The sequence below is a fragment of the Oncorhynchus masou genome, chromosome 33, assembly GCF_036934945.1.
Source record: "Oncorhynchus masou masou isolate Uvic2021 chromosome 33, UVic_Omas_1.1, whole genome shotgun sequence".
NCBI classification, from domain to species: domain Eukaryota; kingdom Metazoa; phylum Chordata; class Actinopteri; order Salmoniformes; family Salmonidae; genus Oncorhynchus; species Oncorhynchus masou.
The window spans coordinates 7,442,967-7,456,548 of NC_088244.1; the positions used below are offsets into that span (position 1 = coordinate 7,442,967).

Sequence of the window (13,582 nt, forward strand, 5' to 3'; positions counted from 1 at the left end):
TTACTCCCTAGACTCCTAGAGCTTACTTACTGCCAAGTTACCCCCTAGACTCCTAGAGCTCACCTATTGCCAAGTTATCCCCTAGACTCCTAGAGCTCACCCACTGCCAAGTTACCCCCTAGACTCCTAGAGCTCACCTACTGCCAAGTTACCCCCTAGACTCCTAGAGCTCACCTACTGCCAAGTTACCCTCTAAACTCCTAGTGCTCAATTACTGCCAAGTTACACCCTAGACTCCTAGAGCTCACCTACTGCCAAGTTACCCCCTAGACTCCTAGAGCTCACTTACTGCCAAGTTACCCCCTAGACTCCGAGAGCTCACCTACTGCCAAGCTACCCTCTAAACTCCTAGAGCTCACCTACTGCCAAGTTACCCCATGACTCCTAGAGCTCATCTACTGCCAAGTGACCCCTAGACTCCTAGAGCTCAAACTCTGCCAAGTTACCCCCATGACTCCTAGAGGTCACCTACTGCCAAGTTACCCCATGACTCCTAGAGCTCATCTACTGCCAAGTTACACCCTAGACTCCTAGAGATCTAACTCTGCCAAGTTACCACCTAGACTCCAAGGGCTTACTTTCTGACAAGTTACTCCCTAGACTCCTAGAGCTTACCTACTGCCAAGTTACCCCTAGACTCCTAGGGCTCACTTACTGCCAAGTTACCACCTAGACTCCTAGAGCTCACTTACTGCCAAGTTACTCCCTAGACTCCTAGAGCTTACTTACTGCCAAGTTACTCCCTAGACTCCTAGGGCTCACTTACTGCCAAGTTACCACCTAGACTCCTAGAGCACACCCACTGTCAATTTATCCTCTAGACTCCTAGAGCTCACTTACTGCCAAGTTACTCCCTAGACTCCTAGAGCTCAACTACTGCCAAGCTACCCCCTAGACTCCTAGAGCTCACTTACTGCCAAGTTACCCCATGACTCCTAAAGCACACCCACTGCCAAGTTACCCCCTAGACTCCTAGAGCTCAGCAACTTCCAAGTTACCCCCTAGACTCCTAGAGCTCACCTACTGCCAAGCTACCCCCTAGACCCCTAGAGCTCACCTACTGCCAAGCTACCCCCTAGACTCCTAGAGCTCACCTACTGCCAAGCTACCCCATAGACTCCTTGAGCTCACCTACTGCCAAGTTACTCCCTAAACTCCTAGAGCTCACCCACTGCCAAGTTACCCCCTAGACTCCTAGAGCTCCCCCAACTGCCAAGCAAATAGAATGTAACATCAGGTGACGTTCATTAACAGGAAGAGGATGGTGTTGAGGTATTGTTGCATCACCTATCTTTATTTTTTGTTCCTATCCCTTCATCCTTTTCATGTTGTTATTGAATTTGGCTGGCTGCCAGTTCCCTGGATTACCCTCCACCAGGTAGTCTTTTTTCATTATCTGCCAGCCGAATCTCTCTGTCCCTTCCTCCCTTCCTCCCTCTGTCTATCTGTGCACAGGAGATGTAATTGGAGCAGCACTCTCACCCATACTGTGTTTTTTTTAAAGCTTTTTGCCTTTGCGGGGAGAGTGACTGTTTCATACTTTTTTGATTTCCTGACATGGTGTTGGGCGATAGAAAGGGAAGATTAATGGCCATAGTAGCTCAGTAGCAGTGCTCGTCAGCCAGGGACCGTTCTGGGACCAGGGCCCATTTTTTTCTTGCTCCCCACAGCCAACGTGCCCGCGGCGCGTAACTCTTTGATTTCTCTGGCTCCTCTACAGCCAATATGAATACCATTTCAGATGAATACTAAAGAGAGGTTCTGTTTTGCCCGGTCTTATAGATCTGACAATACAAACGGAGCCTGACCAGCTTTGTTGGCAATGTATGTCCATTCAAAAGTGTTTAAGAGAGACAGGTGGGGAATTAAGATAACAGGCGCTGGGGATAGACTTGTCGTGATACATTGTGGTGTGTATCACATGAGACAATGTAATGTTATTGTGATTGTCAGCATTACCATAATTGCCCTCTGCAGAGCATGGACATCGAGGTGGACGAGAATGGGACTCTTGACCTGAGCATGAAGAAGCCCGTCAAACGAGAGGGCACCAGCCCTGGGGTATGTTCCCCGGACCCCTCCTCCTCCTCTTCCTCCCTGCACCACGGAGGCAGCAGTGGCATGACCTCGCCCCACACAGGCCACGCTTACAAACAGGAACACTGGGAAGAGCCTCTGGACTACACCAAACCTAACCGCCAGCGGGAGGAGGATACAGAGGAGGTCTGTCCTCTACCTTCTTCTTCTCCTTCATCAGTCCTTGTCTCTTCTCCTCATTATGATCATGGAGGCTCGTTGCCATGTGTACACTCATGCGTAACCAACCATTTAAAATGTACTAAAGGATTTGCTTGTGTTTTCCACTCTTCTTGATTCCATTTGATTGTACAGATGGAGCACCACACAGCGCAGTCGTTTGCCTCGTCCGACCCTGAGGACATGGACCTGATGCAGGACTACCCCGAGGAGAGGAAGTACCCTGGAGAGGTCACCACCCCAAACTTCAAGGTCCAGTTCCAACAGCCAAAGGATTGCAAGAAAGATGTGCTCCTGTAAGTCAATGGTCTATTCTATTCTCCCTGGAGGAACGGCTGTACAAAGCATCCTTTAAGTCCACCACGACTCTCTCTCTGATTTTCTGATCCCCTTTCCCCTGAGATACTGTCCTCTCCTCTCCTCTCGTCTCCTCTCCTCTCCTTTTCTTTCCTTTCCTTTCCTCTCCTCTCCTCTCCTCTCCTCTCCTTTCCTTTCCTCTCCTCTCCTCTCCTCTCCTCTCCTCTCCTCTCCTCTCCTCTCCTCTCATCTACTCTCCTTTCCTTTCCTCTCCTCTCCTCTCCTCTCCTCTCCTCTCCTTTCCTTTCGTCTCCTCTCCTCTCCTCTCCTTTCCTTTCCTCTCCTCTCCTCTCCTCTCCTCTCCTTTCCTCTCCTCTCCTCTCCTCTCCTCTCCTCTCCTCTCCACTCCTCTCCTCTCCTCTCCTCTCCACTCCTCTCCTCTCCTCTCCTCTCCTCTCCTCTCCTCTCCTCTCCACTCCTCTCCTCTCCTCTCCTTTCCTCTCCTCTCCTCTCCTCTCCTTTCCTTTCCTATCCTCTCTATTGTTGTCTCCAGGTGCCCCACTCCTGGCTGTGACGGCAGTGGCCACATCACTGGAAACTATGCATCCCATCGCAGGTATGGTATTCCCTCTATATAGCACAAGCCCTGAGCCAATGATGTAGTCACACTGTATACAAGAAACATAGCAGCTCACTTAAATAACAATTTAGATTAAGATTGCATCAAAAATAGAATGTTTTCCTTGCTGGCTGTTTTCTATTTCCAAAGACTTTCTCAATAACTTTGAACTATATTTCGTCTTTGATTATTTTCCTCCCTCACTTTCTCTTTCTTTCTCTCTCTCTCTCTCTCTTTCTCTCTCTCTTCTCTTTATCTATCCTCTCTATTTCTCTCTCTTTCTCTCTTCTCTTCGTTCTCTCTTCTCTTTCTCTCTCTCTTCTTTTTCTCTCTCTCTCTTCCTCTCTCCCTCTCTTCTCTCTCTCTCTTCTCTTTCTCTCTCTCGCTTCCTTTCTCCCTCTCTTCTCTTTCTCTATCTCTTCTCTTACTCTCTCTCGTATCTTTCTCCCTCCCTCTCTCTTCTCTTTCTCTCTCTCTTCTCTTTCTATCTCCTCTCTCTCCCTTCAGTCTGTCTGGGTGTCCTCTTGCTGATAAGAGTCTTCGGTCCCTCATGGCGACCCACTCTGCTGAACTCAAGTATGTCTGTCTTCCACTGGGCTTTCTCCTTGGTTCTGTCACTACTGTATGCTACAATGATCAATTCTATTTACTTCTATTTCTGCTGTTTTTACTGGGACTGCTAACATCACTACTGCATCTGCCCTTGTTATTCTCCTGCACCCATCTCCGCTGACAAACCAGAACTCCTACACCCTCACACCCATCAGTTGCTCTGGTGCAAATGTGATGGTTCTATTTTGTCGGTGTGCTTACATTTAACCCATTCCTCTTGATTTTCCCAGGTGCCCCACTCCAGGATGTGATGGTTCAGGACATAACACTGGAAATTACGCCTCCCACAGAAGGTACAGAGCTCATCAGTGGACTACCAACCTACGTTCACCATCCCTACCTACTTTCCATCTTGTATGGGAGACAGTCGCAAAACGACCTTCTCTCTCCCTCTCCCTCGCTCTTCCTTCTCACACACACAGACACACAAGGCCAGTGAAGCTTAGAAAGAGATCATGGTAGTTTCAGGCAGGACTCATACACTCATACACTCATCCGCAATTGTGAAAAATCAAGTTTTATCTATTTTTGATATGCTTATCTTTTCAGTTTGGTTTTACTATTTTCTTGGATGTACAATTTAAAATAGGGTTTTTTGGTTGTTGTTTTTTTGGTTTCTTTAATTTTAATTTAAAATGTTTCACTTTCTTTCGGGCATTAGAATAAAAAAATAAGATGCTTCCCATATAATGTTCCATCCCTTTTGTCAAACAGTAACGTCTCCACCATAGACGACGATTGTTCAAGGTGTTTTTCCACCCTTTTTTTATCGGCTTCATACTTTCTGTTTTCAGTTTGTCTGGGTGCCCCCGTGCCAAGAAAGGTGGATTAAAAACATCTCCCACCAAGGACGACAAGGAGGACTCCGAGCTCTTAAAGTTCGTACCACTAAAGAAAGCCACGGCCCTTTTTTCTTCCAATTAAGATATACGGTAAAAGTCACATCCAAAATAGTAAAGGCAGTCACCCTGACCTCCGTGCAGAGGCAGGATGACCTGTCCCCAGTCTGTCTCCTAGAGATGACATCATCACAGCAGTACCACACCCAGACCAGCCTGAGACGCACTGCGCTGCCTGTGCTGACTCATAGTACTGTAGTTCATCGTAGAGTATTGCAGGGTAGATCATGTCTCAAAAAATATTACATTAATAATTCTCTGAAATTGCCTCTTTTCAACTGACGACAGCTAATAAAAGACCTTGGTGTCTGTGTTTGTTGAATGTGCTTGCTTGGTTATGCTACCACAACATCATGCCAGGCAGCAGGTACAGTACCTATAGCGGGGTACCAATAATATTAAACCTACGGCGATGAAGTAACACTTGGTTTTTAGATGGCCAGGTTTTGGGCCTCACAGTGAAATAGTGTTACATAGTGTTACATAGTGAACTAGTGTTACATAGTGTTACATAGTGAAATAGTGTTACATAGTGTTACATAGTGAAATAGTGTTACATAGTGTTACATAGTGTTACATAGTGAAATAGTGTTACATAGTTTTACATAGTGAAATAGTGTTACATAGTGTTACATAGTGAACTAGTGTTACATAGTGTTACATGTTGTTACATAGTGTTACATAGTGTTACATAGTGTTACATAGTGTTACATAGTGAACTAGTGTTACATAGTGAAATAGTGTTACATAGTGAAATAGTGTTACATAGTGTGACATAGTGAAATAGTGTTACATAGTGTTACATAGTGTTACATAATGAAATAGTGTTACATAGTGTTACATAGTGTTACATAGTGAAATAGTGTTACATAGTGTTACATAGTGACATAGTGTTACATAGTGTTACATAGTGAAATAGTGTTACATAGTGAACTAGTGTTACATAGTGAAATAGTGTTACATAGTTAAATAGTGTTACATAGTGAAATAGTGTTACATAGTGTTACATAGTGTTACATAGTGAAATAGTGTTACATAGTGAAATAGTGTTACATGGTGTTACATAGTTAAATAGTGTTACATAGTGAAATAGTGTTGCATAGTGTTACATAGTGTTACATAGTGAAATAGTGTTACATAGTGAAATAGTGTTACATGGTGTTATATAGTTAAATAGTGTTACATAGTGAAATAGTGTTGGATAGTGTTACATAGTGTTACATAGTGAAATAGTGTTACATAGTGTTACATAGTGAAATAGTGTTACATAGTGAAATAGTGTTACATAGTGAAATAGTGTTACATAGTGAACTAGTGTTACATAGTGAAATAGTGTTACATAGTGTTACATACTGAAATGGTGTTACATAGTGAAATAGTGTTACATAGTGTTACATAGTGAAATAGTGTTACATAGTGAACTAGTGTTACATAGTGTTACATAGTGAAATAGTGTTACATAGTGTTACATAGTGAAATAGTGTTACATAGTGAAATAGTGTTACATAGTGAAATAGTGTTACATAGTGAAATAGTGTTACATAGTGTTACATAGTGAAATAGTGTTACGTAGTGAAATAGTGTTACATAGTGTTACATAGTGAAATAGTGTTACGTAGTGAAATAGTGTTACATAGTGTTACATAGTGAAATAGTGTTACATAGTGAAATAGTGTTACATAGTGTTACATAGTGAAATAGTGTTACATAGTGAAATAGTGTTACATAGTGAAATAGTGTTACATAGTGAAATAGTGTTACATAGTGTTACATAGTGAAATAGTGTTACATAGTGAAATAGTGTTACATAGTGAAATAGTGTTACATAGTGAAATAGTGTTACATAGTGAACTAGTGTTACATAGTGAAATAGTGTTACATAGTGAAATAGTGTTACATAGTGAACTAGTGTTACATAGTGTTACATAGTGAAATAGTGTTACATAGTGAACTAGTGTTACATAGTGTTACATAGTGTTACATAGTGAAATAGTGTTACATAGTGAAATAGTGTTACATAGTGTTACATAGTGAAATAGTGTTACATAGTGAACTAGTGTTACATAGTGAAATAGTGTTACATAGTGAAATAGTGTTACATAGTGAACTAGTGTTACATAGTGAACTAGTGTTACATAGTGAACTAGTGTTACATAGTGAACTAGTGTTACATAGTGAAATAGTGTTACATAGTGTTACATAGTGAACTAGTGTTACATAGTGAACTAGTGTTACATAGTGAAATAGTGTTACATAGTGTTACATAGTGAACTAGTGTTACATAGTGAACTAGTGTTACATAGTGAAATAGTGTTACATAGTGAACTAGTGTTACATAGTGAAATAGTGTTACATAGTGAAATTGTGTTACATAGTGTTACATAGTGAACTAGTGTTACATAGTGAACTAGTGTTACATAGTGAACTAGTGTTACATAGTGAAATAGTGTTACATAATGAAATGATGCCAGCTAATGCGACTCAAGTAATGGCAGTCTTACACATACATTTTTTATATGAAATTATGTTATAACTATATTTACCATACACTTTGTGCTTTACATCTCATCTCTCTCTACAAGTCACATATCTATAGATATACTAATGTTACCCCTCTCTTTCTCTGTCACTCTCTCTCTTCCCTACAGATGCCCCGTGCCTGGCTGTGACAGCCTGGGTCACATCAGTGGGAAGTACGCCACGCACCGCAGTGCCTATGGGTGCCCGCTGGCTGCCCGCAGGCAGAAGGAAGGGATGCTCAATGGTAACCCCTTTTCCTGGAAGGCCTTCAAGACGGAGGCCCCCACCTGCCCCACCCCCGACTGCGATGGATCAGGACACGCCAACGGCAGCTTTCTCACACACCGCAGGTAAGGACCAATCACAACACATAACACAGGCCAGCTTCCACACATATCGCAGGTAAAGGCCAATCACAGGCCAGCTTCCTCACACACCGCAGGTAAAACCCAATGACAACACAGAACACAGGCCATCTTCCTCACATATCGCTGGTAAGGGCCAATCACAGGCCAGCTTCCTCACATATCGCTGGTAAAGGCCAATCACAGGCCAGCTTCCTCACACACCGCAGGTAAAGGCCAATCACAGGCCAGCTTCCTCACACACCGCAGGTAAAGGCCAATCACAGGCCAGCTTCCTCACACACCGCAGGTAAAGGCCAATCACAGGCCAGCTTCCTCACATATTGCTGGTAAAGGCCAATCACAGGCCAGCTTCCTCACACATCGCAGGTAAAACCCAATGACAACACAGAACACAGGCCATCTTCCTCACATATCGCTGGTAAGGGCCAATCACAGGCCAGCTTCCTCACATATCGCTGGTAAAGGCCAATCACAGGCCAGCTTCCTCACACACCGCAGGTAAGGACCAATCACAACACATAACACAGGCCAGCTTCCTCACATATCACAGGTAAAGGCCAATCACAGGCCAGCTTCCTCACACACCGCAGGTAAAACCCAATGACAACACAGAACACAGGCCATCTTCCTCACATATCACAGGTAAAGGCCAATCACAGGCCAGCTTCCTCACACACCGCAGGTAAAACCCAATGACAACACAGAACACAGGCCATCTTCCTCACATATCGCTGGTAAGGGCCAATCACAGGCCAGCTTCCTCACATATCGCTGGTAAAGGCCAATCACAGGCCAGCTTCCTCACACACCGCAGGTAAAGGCCAATCACAGGCCAGCTTCCTCACACACCGCAGGTAAAGGCCAATCACAGGCCAGCTTCCTCACACACCGCAGGTAAAGGCCAATCACAGGCCAGCTTCCTCACACACCGCAGGTAAAGGCCAATCACAGGCCAGCTTCCTCACACACCGCAGGTAAAGGCCAATCACAGGCCAGCTTCCTCACACACCGCAGGTAAAACCCAATGACAACACAGAACACAGGGCAGATTATTACCCCTGGTTGCATCATCAATCTAACTGTATAATTTTGTGTTTCATTCATGGTTTCAAATACTCAACTTGATGAAATTGACAATTTTTATTCCTCCTGTTTTGTAGTCTCTCTGGCTGTCCCAGAGCCTCCTTTGCCAAGAAGAAAGCCAAGTTCCCTGGAGAGGAGTACCTGAGCACCAAGTTCAGGGCCAGTGGCGGTAAGAGAACAACGGAATAGGGAACACCTTTATGTGGCAGTCAATGTCTAGTCAATACAGTATTTCAAACTAGAATGTTTGTTCATTACCTCTGTGTCTTTTCTTTTTCTTTTCAAGCTTTTAATAGTTGGTTTAATAAAATAATGAGTTTTTTATTGGCGAGAGAGCATTGCGTCGTTTCGTTTTTCAAACTATGATGTTGTCCCAGTTTTCCTGTTCTCTCTTATGACATCATGTGTCTCTCCCTTTCCATCCTGTAGTTCTGGATAATGACGAGGACATGAAGCAACTCAACAAGGAGATCAATGAGCTCAACGAGACCAACAACGAGATGGAGACAGACATGGTGAACCTGCAGACACAGGTGTGTGTGTGTGTGTGTGTGTGTGTGTGTGTGTGTGTGTGTGTGTGTGTGTGTGTGTGTGTGTGTGTGTGTGTGTGTGTGTGTGTGTGTGTGTGTGTGTGTGTGTGTGTGTGTGTGTGTGTGTGTGTGTTTAGAACCGCCAAGACTTAGCTGGCTGCCTGGCCAAACTGAGCAATCGGGGGTGAAGGGCCTTGGTCAGGGAGGTGACCAAGAACCCGATGGTCACTCTGACAGAGCTCTAGAGTTCCTCTGTGGAGATGGGAGAACCTTCCAGAAGGACAACCATCTCTTCAGCACTTCACCATTCAGGCCTTTATGGTAGAGTGGCCAGACGGAAGCCAGTCCTCAGTGAAAGGCACATGACAGTGTGTGTGTGTGTGTGTGTTTGTGTACGTGTCGCATTATTGAGCCAATATCTAACAGTTTAACATTGTGGTTTATTGCAAAATGACTGAGCTCAAGTAAATGTATATACAGAATGTGTAAATAACTGTTGGGCTGTGGTGCAGATTTCATCCATGGAGAAGAACCTGAAGAACATTGAGGATGAGAACAAGCTGATTGAGGAGCAGAATGAGGCTCTCTTCGTGGAGCTATCTGGCCTCAGCCAAGCCCTGATCCGCAGCCTGGCCAACATACGTCTCCCACACATGGTGAGTTAAACACATTTACATACAGTACAGAAACAGCTGTAGCCGAGGCTTGAAAATGCAGACACAAACTAATACACACACTAACACAAACTAATACACACACTAACACAAACTAATACACACATGGACAGAAACTAATACACACACTAACACAAACTAATACTCACACTAACACAAACTAATACACACACTAGCACAAACTAATACACACACTAGCACAAACTATTACACACACTAACACAAACTAATACACACACTAACACAAACTAATACTCACACTAGCACAAACTAATACACACACTAACACAAACTAATACACACACTAACACAAACTAATACACACATGGACAGAAACTAATACACACACTAACACAAACGAATACACACACTAACACAAACTAATACACACACTAACACAAACTAATACACACACTAACACAAACGAATACACACACTAACACAAACTAATACACACACTAACACAAACTAATACTCACATGGACAGAAACTAATACACACACTAACACAAACGAATACACACACTAACACAAACTAATACACACACTAACACAAACTAATACACACACTAACACAAACTAATACACACACTAACACAAACGAATACACACACTAACACAAACTAATACACACACTAACACAAACTAATACACACATGGACAGAAACACACTAAACAGAAACTGTATACTGTACAAACAAACTGAAATGACTTGTTTTTTTTCGCATCACAGCAGGAGCCAATCACTGAGCAGAATTTCAACAGCTACTTGAGCACCCTGACTGACATGTACACCAACAAGGAGTGCTTCCAGAACCCGGAGAACAAGGCTCTGCTGGAGAGCATCAACAAGGCTGTGAAGAGCATCAAGGTGTGAAAACATTGGAGAAAAAAAAAGTGAAAACATGTAAAAGGAGAGATGGAGTCAAGAGACCACAGTATATTTACCGAGAATACAAAATACAAAAAAAGGGCATTCAGGTTTTATAAACCACAACTTAAATTAAACCCAGGGAGCATTCTGTAAAGAAGAAAAACTTAACTAGGACCAAAATCCAAACCTGCTGCTGCTGGGATCGGAAGGAGGAAGTGGAATGGATCCAAATCCTTCAGTTTGAATTGATGAACAAAAAATCTATATCTGGGGATTTGTTTGTTTGTTATATGTTATCTTTGTCGTTTTCATGTCTGTCCTGTTTTGGAGGTGTCTCATTGACTGTCCCAATGTATACTGTAATTCAAGCTTTAGTTCAGCAACAATTTGGAGAAGAACGAAAGAAAGAAAGATGGGAATTAGTGGGTCTGACCTGCCTACATGAGGTGAAGAAAACCATTGAGGAAATATCAAAAAGCAAGCCGATGAAATGCCAACATTGTGTTCTAGGGAAGACACTAAGGCTTCATTCAGAAAGGTTGCTCTGGGGCAGGATAAGGAGAGCGTGCTTGTGAGCGGTGCAGCAACCCCTATTGAGGAGAAGCAAATGGAGAATCACTGAACTCTGAGGTCTTCTTGAGCAATGGTTCATGTACTTATTGTTGTTACTACTGCAGCAAGATGTCAACACGGCTCTGTCTCAAATCAGCGGAACAACTCTTCAAATGAAGATTAAGTCACAAATCACAGGGGAGTTTTTCTCTTCTGAAAATCAACAGTACAGCCTGTACTATATTTTTAATGGAACAACTGGTGTATGAGAGCAGCAAATACAGCCTTTTTTCTTTAAACTGAATGATGATAGTAATGGTCAATTCCAGTTAGTCCTATCAATAGTTTTTATGAACATAGAAATTGCACTTCATTTCAATGAATAGTTTGTGGTACAATAATTCTTGTTATATAAATTATAAAACATTTGTGAATGCACAAAATTGTAATTTATTGCCATTTTATGTTAAACTACTTGTATTTATTTAATGTTATCTATTTATTCACTTTATTTTTTTGTTTTGTGAAACACAAAATGCAACCCTGCTGGTCTAATCATGGCCATAAAGATTTAAAACAGGGAGTCTTCGACATCAATATTTAAAAATCTATATAGATAACTGTTCACACTTAATTATTTTATATATCTTATTTTATTTTAAATATTTTTTTTTTACATTTTTAAGTGCAGATATTTTATAACTGACAAAGTTTTGATAATTTTATAAAACTGTTTTCATTTCTGTTATTTCTGTTATGATAAAGTATCTTCAGAAAATCCACGGCTTAAAAAGAAAGTATGTATTTATTATTTATTTAAAATTGAGGAAATTGACTGTCGTATGGTTGTATATTTATTTAGTCATTTATGTGTGTGCTGTGATGGCTGAGTCTTAGTAGTCTTAAAATCCATTGCTAATATTTAAATAAAGAAAATAACATGGCCCGAAAGAAAATAATAGAATATTGTTTGATTTGCTTTCATAGATATACCAGCAGTTATTCCTAAGCAGAATAACCAACAAAAGCAGTCAATGTTCTGTTGGTATCAGATTGTCTTTGTGTCAGCAAGGAGTTGTTTGAGTTTTGTCAGGAAAAATAAGACCAAGAAAATAGAAGGATAAAATGTTTCTTCCCTGAGCGCTTTGTAGTGGCCAACACTGGCTAACCCAAAACATCTATAATGTACCAGAGATGTTTTAATGCCTTTTGATCAAATCATTTTTCTCTGTTTATTCTTTTCTCTAAATGTCTTGGGCAGGAGCTCCATAGAGCTCTGTTCCAGTGTGTTCTAGAGCTCTGTTAAAGTGTGTTCTAGAGCTCTGTTCCAGTGTATTCTAGAGTTCTGTTCAAGTGTGTTCTAGAGCTCTGTTCCAGTGTGTTCTAGAGCTCTGTTCCAGTGTGTTCTAGAGCTCTGTTCCAGTGTGTTCTAGACTAGATGTCTGGGTCTAAAACACTTTAAGGAAAAACTAAACCATCAAGGAGAATGACAACTAATATCAGATCCACTACGCCCATGTAGCCTTATTTTAGATTTCATTTGTTGATGCACAAAGTGCCACAAACCCCTCACTTTCTTTCCTGATTCTTTGCATTCTGCAATGTACAATGTCTAGTCACGTGACATGACCAGGGCGTCAGACCGAGAGTTGGGATTGTTTCAGATGCCTTTGTTTCTTTGCCAAGATGGCCATAAGTACACTGTATATACATTCTGTATAAATAGAAATTTAAAAGCTATATGAATAGAAACATGCATATATTTTTCCAGTGTAATTGTTGCCTCTTTTCCTCTTCTGTTAGCTTATCAGAGGAACTACAACTGTCTGAAAGTTGTGACGAATAGAGGCGGATATGACTGTGGCTTTTTAGGTTTCCTTTTCTATGGATTTCTCTCTGATCCAGACATGGTGAAAATGCTAACGCATGTTGTAGTGAATCTGAAATGCTGACGCATGTTGTAGTGAATCTGAAATGCTAATGTATGATGTAGTGAATCTGAAATGTCTGTAATCTTAACTAAATGGTTGGCTCTTCGTTCAAGTGTCCTGTGAGTGAGTTCATGCATAGAGGCCTCTTTGGTCACATTGGTGTTATATTGTGCAGTACTGTGTCGTTGTGATAAGATTATGATAAGGTCAGCTCTCAAACACAGATCACAACGTTAAAAAGCCAATAGGGAAAGTGTAGTACTTGCTCTGAGTGATCTGTTGCAACTAGTAGGAGACCCTGTGAAAATATGATGAGGTAACCTAGTGGGAGACCCTGTGGTAATATAATGAGGTAGCCTAGTGGGAGA

At 42.0% G+C, this 13,582-nt stretch overlaps 1 protein-coding gene across 3 annotated transcripts in view; it reads left to right on the forward strand.

The window, feature by feature from the left end:
- LOC135527746 (myelin transcription factor 1-like) overlaps window positions 1-13,319 on the forward strand; it is a 148,382-nt gene extending 135,063 nt beyond the window's left edge. For all 3 annotated transcript variants that reach the window (XM_064956280.1, XM_064956281.1, XM_064956282.1), the window contains 11 exons: window positions 1,978-2,223; window positions 2,392-2,552; window positions 3,107-3,169; window positions 3,680-3,748; window positions 4,015-4,077; window positions 4,579-4,662; window positions 7,332-7,553; window positions 8,732-8,823; window positions 9,084-9,187; window positions 9,697-9,840; window positions 10,591-13,319. In XM_064956280.1, coding sequence (XP_064812352.1) covers window positions 1,978-2,223; window positions 2,392-2,552; window positions 3,107-3,169; window positions 3,680-3,748; window positions 4,015-4,077; window positions 4,579-4,662; window positions 7,332-7,553; window positions 8,732-8,823; window positions 9,084-9,187; window positions 9,697-9,840; window positions 10,591-10,734 — 1,392 coding nt within the window. In that variant the 3' untranslated portion in view covers window positions 10,735-13,319. The remainder of the gene's footprint in view (window positions 1-1,977; window positions 2,224-2,391; window positions 2,553-3,106; window positions 3,170-3,679; window positions 3,749-4,014; window positions 4,078-4,578; window positions 4,663-7,331; window positions 7,554-8,731; window positions 8,824-9,083; window positions 9,188-9,696; window positions 9,841-10,590) is intronic.
- The last annotated feature ends 263 nt before the right edge of the window (window positions 13,320-13,582 follow it).